At 43.1% G+C, this 7,450-nt stretch overlaps 1 protein-coding gene across 3 annotated transcripts in view; it reads right to left on the bottom strand.

Annotated features, from left to right (window-relative positions):
- ctnnal1 (catenin (cadherin-associated protein), alpha-like 1) overlaps positions 1-1,968 on the bottom strand; it is an 86,651-nt gene extending 84,683 nt beyond the window's left edge. For 2 of the 3 annotated variants that reach the window (XM_015973306.3, XM_070547657.1), the window contains exon 1: positions 1,526-1,964. In XM_015973306.3, the coding sequence (XP_015828792.1) occupies positions 1,526-1,621 (96 nt within the window). In that variant the 5' untranslated portion in view covers positions 1,622-1,964. Of the gene's footprint in view, positions 1-1,525 lie in introns of all 3 variants that reach the window. The other variant, XM_015973305.3, reaches the window with a different exon arrangement.
- Positions 1,969-7,450: the final 5,482 nt, after the last annotated feature.

Below are 7,450 nucleotides of genomic sequence, written 5' to 3'. Positions count from 1 at the left end.
CTCGCACTTGCACCCTTGCGCCCTTCATTTGCGCGTGCCCGGCCAGGTGTGTGAATACGTAGGGTGTCCCGATTCTCAAGTGCGGAAGTTGACCACGCCCCCATTGCACCCTTAATCTGCACTTCACCCAAGTCCGCAGCGAAGCAGACCTCGGGCAAGGGAATTACCCACAAGTCATTGCTGCAGGAGAAACGCCTCAAGTTCCTTTTCTGAAAATATGTATTTTCTAATTAAAGTAGTTCATTTTAGGAAGATTATTTGATGCTGAATGTTTTAGACAAAGAAGCAAATAAGTGACATTTATTTCAAATAATTGCTTTGTTGTTTGTTTGAAAGTTGTTAATAAAGGTTTTTGAAAAAAGCTTCACAGTGACCAACATCCCCGGCATGAGTTGGGATCGATGACGCCATGCTCCCTGTCTCAATTCGGTAATTATTTGCACACTTGTGCATGGACGTCATTTTCGCTTTAGAAGTGGGGGGGGGTGACACGGGGGGGGGGGGGGGTGTCTTTACAGTATGCGCTAATGGGAAACAGGCTTCAACACTAACGGCTGTTTTCCGCTTGGCCCTAGAGCTCAACCAGTGTCAGTTTAATATAGCGTAATATTGTTTTTGGATGTTGTAAAGTGCAGGGGTCAAAACTTGACTTTGGAAAAAGTGGGGGGGGGACATGTCCCCCCTGTGTCCCCCCCCCCAAAAAAAATTACATCCATGCACTTGTGTACTATGCACGTGAACCCTACTGCACACTTTCTCCAAGTGCACTTTGCTGAAGACACCAGGGCGTATTGAGATTGGGCCATAGTGATCAGGCTCGTCATGTGTCACGTTTAAAAAGGACCAGGCAGAAACAAACTCTTATCTGACATGTTCCAGTCCTTCTCAGTCCAACAATTTCAAGAGCCCATTATTACATAGAAATTCAACTATGTGTAATAGAACTATTTATCCCAATTAACTCATTGACTCAAGTTCCACACTTTAAAAGGCAGGCACGAGGTAAGAGTTGTTGAAAGTCGGCCTTAAGTAGGTATTTCATTTATTGTGTTTATTGTAAAACAAAGCACGTGGCTCGGGAAGGGAAGTGGGGGCCACAGCTCAGCTCAGCTCTGGACTGGCAGCTTCTGGGAAAATTTTTATGGCCTTTGAAATAGTTGGGTGTGGGGACTCCCATAGGAGAGGGGGATTTCATAAGCCTTCGTTGTGATTTAGAGGCTGTTTTTGGCACACTTCTTAATCTAAAGAGGTCCTCACATAACACAGGCTATGCATCATGTTTCAAAACATTAAAAAGTTATAAAATCCTACTTTATTCAACTTAAATGTAGCTCTAGAGCGGTGTTTTCTGCACTGTGGGTTAAGGAAATCGCTGTTTACATTTAAAAAAACAAAGCCAGCTGTTTTTGCCGCACGCGGGGATGATTTCAAACGAGGCACGTGAAGGAAAACAAACAGGTAAACATGAAGAGTTATCCACCTCGAACTCAGCTGTGGCGGAAGTTTAAACAGAGGGGGTACTCACCTGCGAAACTAGAGGAATAAGCGTCTGCTCCACCGAGCGAGTTTTGATTTCCAGCCCGGAATCAAAGTTCGTGTTCCCGCACGGAGACGAAGCCATTCCCGCCGAGCTCTCCTTTCCTTTCCGCTCCGGCTGGCTGACGCACTAAATCACGACGCACCGGCAGGTTTTAATCCGATGTTAAGCAGCTGTAAACTGGTGCAACGGACTTGTAATTACACACCGAGGCGTCTCACCGAGTCACACTGCCGGTAACCGAGCGGCTCTTTGGACACGCGATGGCTTTGAAGTCCTCCCGGTTCGGTGGGTCGGTGGATGTGGCTCGGCACCGCTAATATCCATGTAGTTCACTCAACTACGGCAGGAACGGACTGCAGCTCACCACCACGCTGTGGGCAACCACACACACACACACACACACACACACACACACACACACACACACACACACACCTTCTTTACTCGGTTACAGAAGCATCAGCTTGCATCTGTGAAGTCTAAAAGTGCATTTTCATGCTCCACTCCAACAACCTCTCAGTATTTATAACCCATAGTGTTGAGTCGGGACCCCACTGTGGGTCAAAGTCCTGATAAACAATCTGTCTAAAAAATATGTGTTTTTTGTTTATTTAATTGAACAATTTATTATCTAAGTTATTATAACATTAGAAAAACCAGTTTCATTTTATTATGTAATTATTTCACAAATAAGTAAACAAAATTGGCCCTTACCACCTGCTCCTTCTCCAGTAGAGGGCAGTAGATGTGTAGAACTGGTAAATTTTTGATGAAGGTATTAATCCTAAAATTCTAATTTATATTTGTCCATCAGCTCCGCAAGGGAGACACAGGCATCGACAGTTTTGCTCTCTGACTTTTCTGTCGGGAGTGTTGCAAAGCAATCCCCCTCCAGGACAACAGAGGGCGTAGTGCTATTCTGGGTATCCTGCCACAATACAGTCGCGTATCCAGTCCACGACAGACATTGTTTTAATGTATTTCAGCAACTTTTTAACACAAACAGACTTGTCCCCCATCCACCTCTTCATGGGGTCGGCACTTCTGAACTCACATTTATCGTCTTTTCCGTCCACCAATAAAGTGTCATTCTGACCAATCACAAGATTGCGGTCTCTGTCACTTTAAACTATTAGATAAAAATTGGGGCATGTCTGCATCACCCTCTGCAAGCCCGTTGGAAAGCTCTTGTACCGACACATTATGGCATTGCTTGCCTTTATACCGACGCATACTGAGAAGTATAAATAAGGCTTAATACTCTATCTATCTGAATGCTTTTCAGCAGTGGTGCCCCAGAACAGTTTTGTAGGGGTGGCCATGGGGCAAGTGAAATTGGATCTTGTAGTAACTCAAGGAAAGTTTAGCATGTAGTGATGCAAGAAATGCTCCTTTATTCATTTTCATAAATTTATGTTTTGTACGAACATTAATACAACCTATTAAAGAACACTGGTCTTACCTGGGTAGGTAGGGGCAGCGAGGTGGCCAGCAATTTTGTAGGGGTGGCCTTGGCCACCCCTTGGGGGCGCCACTGCTCTACAGGTGTCATAGAAAGAGGGTTTTACAATTGGAAACCATTCTTTGAGCTTCTACAGGTGAAACTCTAAAGAATAGAATATGGTACAAAAGTTTATTTATATTAGTAATTCAATTAAAAAGTGAAACTACTGCGTGAGATAGGCTCATTACATGCAAAGTAAGATATTTCAAGATTATATTTGTTATAGTTTTGAGGATTATGGCTAAATGACCCTGGGCCCCCTGACCCCTAACATTTATTTATTTATTTATTTATTTTCATGACGGCATGGTGGAGAGTGCTCCTTTGCTTTTGAAAACCCCAAATCCAAAATCTCGATGAGAATATCCTGGAAAATGTTCTATTTTCTAGGCTCAAAGCGTCACACTCTAATCAGCTAATGAATCCAAAACACCTGCAAAAGGTTCCGAGCCTTTAGATGGTCTCTCAGTCTAAATGGCATTACTGGAAAAAAAACACAGCCTGTATACTCTCATTTTTTGAGTTTTATCTGGATTTAGCGCGTGAAACTTTGTTGGGGCTCACAATGACCCAGGAGCCCTGATTAATGACCAAACACAACTATTCTTCTCTTGCATTGTACTCCCTGGGTGTATTTTCATTGGTCGATTGCAGACAAGAGTTGTAGGTTTTCAAGCACTGCTTCAAGTCTGTTGGAGTCTGACTTTGGTCGTGAAAGTTCTCAATAAGCTGTTGCAAAACCGGTCACACTGGACAGCCGCAGACTTCCACACCCTCACGTTCACCATTTTTGTCACGATTCTGTTCACGACAAGAGATTTGCCTAGGAAGACAAAAAAAATGCACAGTGAGGTCCAGGCTAAACACACCAGAGATGCTTTTCTTTGCCAGTGCTACCTTTAAGTGGTGTTCCTCCATCTGGTACCTGGAGGAGCTCCTGTTTCTTGTAGCTTTTGGTTTGATCTCGAATTCCAATCTCCGGGGAGAAAATGTGCTCATTGTCCTCCCTGAGCATGCAGACACCAAACAAATCCAGTGATAAAGTAGCAAACCTTCCTTTTTATTTGAAGGAAATGTTTTTGTTTTTATGATCTGGGGTCAAAACGTGGGTGAATGATTGTGTTCTCATATTCTTAGGTAAACAAAATACTTGGTTCCACATTTCTTCTTTGGGCTGAAACTAAAATGCTCAGAAACACCAAAGAGAAATATGATAGGGCAGCTGCTGTTGTCTGAACTGGCTGGAAGATCAAATGTGTCTAAATTCTTTGTGCTCAGACTGAGAGAAAATCTTCTCCCACGGGGGTTTTGGACAGTTTTCTGACAATCTGACGGGAGAAAGTCAGCATTAACCACACAGATCATTTCAGACAGAGTTGGATGAATGAAAATGTCTCCTTCACATCACTAAAGGGGGGAGGGTTTAAACAGAACCTGTAGTTTTATGGTCTCATTGGGTCATTTTTATTATGTTCCCATGTTTTGCGTTAGACTTAAGAAGTTATTATTGCCTACCGGTCTGCCATTGGCCTGATCATTTTCACGTTATTCCAATCACAGCGCTCTACTGGTTTAGTGCAATGAAGCAGAACAACAAAGATGGCGGCTTGTTTTAAGTGGCTGAATTTGGGTCTTCTTGGACAGCGTATGGTGAACCGCCCCACCGACTGAGATTTGTAGCTTTGAGTATGTCACGTTGTTCTTTGTCCAATAGCGCGAGGAGACAGTTTGAAAGGCAACCATAGCTGCCGCCCCAAGTCAGAGCTCTGTCTGTGGGTTGTGGCCAGACTTTATATTCACATATGTGGGATAACCTGCCACCCTAACACATGTACACGCTAAGAAATTGTGAATGATTTAATTCAGTTCAGTTTATTTATATAAAGCCAAATTACAACAAGTGTCATCTCAAGGCGTTTCACTAAGTAAACCTTGCAATTGAACCTGATTATCAGTGTACTGAGTCCAGTTCATTTTTCAGATTAGTTCAAATTGTCTTATTTAAGTAAACGCAGCAGATTACATCGAGTCACAACACAAGTTTGTATGCTAATAGTAAGGCTTTACATTCAAGCAATTAGATTTAAAGGTCAACCTCACTCATGTTTGTAATACATTTGCATTGGTCTATAGTAGGAATGAATGTCTCGTAAGACGTTCTCTGGGGGAAAAAAAGCTCTAGTGCGCCTGTTTGAGGACATAGAAGTCAGCTGGAGGAGAGAATGGCAGAGCGCGGCAGGATTTGGAGTCTGAAAACCAGATATTTGGACATCTCGCTTCTGATTGGCTAACAGCAACACGACTACCACTGACTGTTTGTTCTGCAACGTTGATGTTTTATTTCCACAAATACCACACCTGGAGGAGTTCTCCTGTGTGGTGGAGTTGCTAATGCTAACAGTTAGCTGTTTCCTGGATGCTTAACCAACAAGAGCCTTCCCCATCATGAGCCAAGATGGGTGAGTCCATGAATGTTAAGAGACAGTGTGACGTAGATCTGTCCGGCTTTTTTTTTTGCTATTTTATAGCAGAAGCTGATGCAGCAGATAGGTGTAGGAGACTATTTTCATGTTCAACCTGCATGACAATCTCAAAGTGGCCGATTATAATCAGAAACAATAATTAAAAAAATGGTTTTTCAGTGACGTTGGCCTTTCAGGGAACCAGCTGACAAAACATTTAACTTCTTAGAGTGTTCTGTTAAGTATCTCATGTCTATATGTGAGCCAATCGGAACATTTTCACTCACCTGTTTCTTTAAGTAGCTCTAAAATGATTTCATGACTAATAGATTTATTTTCCAAACAGTAGAGCACATATGGTTGGTGAGCACTGTGTCACTGACTGTTTTTGCAGCCTGCTTCATCATGAGCTCAAACGCTGTCAGCGGTAGACATAGTCACCACGAGTCTGCCTCTGCGCTGCTTTAAAGCTGTCTGACACTCTCAGACTCTATTAAAAACCCCACAGCCATGTTATAGTATAACCCTCCCTGTTTACATTGGCTCCCCACCATTCACACACACACACACACACACACACTTACACACACACACACACACACACTTGGAGTACATCATTATAAATGCATGCAAGCGGACCAGACTGTGTTCCACACTGATGAATGGCTCTACTACTAGATGAGATCTGGGTGTGTTTTTGGTTATCTGGACTCCGGCTCCCTCCCAAGTGATAAGTCGATAACAAACTTAACTCAGGCTACTTGCAACATGCTCTATTAACTTGTGCTGGCGCTGCCCTGACTAGATAAGGTCGACAAGGAAAAATAAGATAAGAGTCCTGCAAAACTGCTGCAGAGGACAGATCCGTGAACAACTTGACAAATGGCTTCCACAGCCTCGGATACACGCATTTATACAAGCTTGTATTTTTAATCAGCCTCTCATTTGTTCTGCAAGATTCAACGTTTGCTTCTCTGTAATCTCCTCTAAGCACATTGCATTTTGAATATTTGCCTCCGACTCCACACAAGCGGCGAGTCCCTTTGTGCATTCCCATCCACGCAGTCTGAGGGTATTGCTCATTAAACAAGAGATGCTCATGCACGCCGCAACGGTGGCTAACAGCTGCTACAGTCTCTCTTTGTGTTTTAGAAATGCTGACTTCTCGTCCCCTCTGGGTAACTCCTCCAGCTCCAGGGACAGGATCTGCTGAACCTAAAGAGAAAGTCATTTTTCATGTTGGAAGATGTTAAATGAAGACACTCAATCAGATGCTCCCTGTTGGATACGTAGACTGGAATGTGGAAAACAACGGCATCCATTTGAAAATGACTCATTTATTTAGTGGGAAATAGTTTATATATATATACAGCATACTATTATAGGGGCAGCGAGTTTTTTAGTTTTTTATATATATATATAGATATATATAGATAGATATATGCTTTACAGGAGAGAGAGAGAGAGAGAGAGAGAGAGAGAGAGAGAGAGAGAGAGAGAGAGAGAGAGAGAGAGAGAGAGAGAGAGAGAGAGAGAGAGAGAGAGAGAGATGACTTGCAAGTTTTTCAGTAAGTATGTTCATACCTGAAAAGTCGTAACTTTCAGATTTGGAGATATTTGCAAAAAAAGAAGTTTCTCAGAATGCCCGACAGACAGACAGACAGACTATCGTGGCCTTCCCTGAGACCTGCAGCTGAACTCAGCCTGTTAGCGCGAGACAGTGACCAGAGGAGGCCTCTGTGGAGAAGAGGGGTTCAAACTGAGGTGAGGTGTCCCTTCTGGATTTGCAAGGTTTTTACATCCTGATCCACCCCAAAAAACATCAATGATTAACCAGAGTATCTCATCCAGGTTTTTGAAAATCTAATCTTCTGTAAGCAGTGGCGCTCCCAGATAATTGTCACTGGGGGGCCCAGTGAAAGTTTTGGGGTGACTCACCAAATT

This window comes from Nothobranchius furzeri, chromosome 19, assembly GCF_043380555.1.
Source record: "Nothobranchius furzeri strain GRZ-AD chromosome 19, NfurGRZ-RIMD1, whole genome shotgun sequence".
NCBI lineage: Eukaryota > Metazoa > Chordata > Actinopteri > Cyprinodontiformes > Nothobranchiidae > Nothobranchius > Nothobranchius furzeri.
This window is presented reverse-complemented; position numbering and strand designations above follow the sequence as displayed.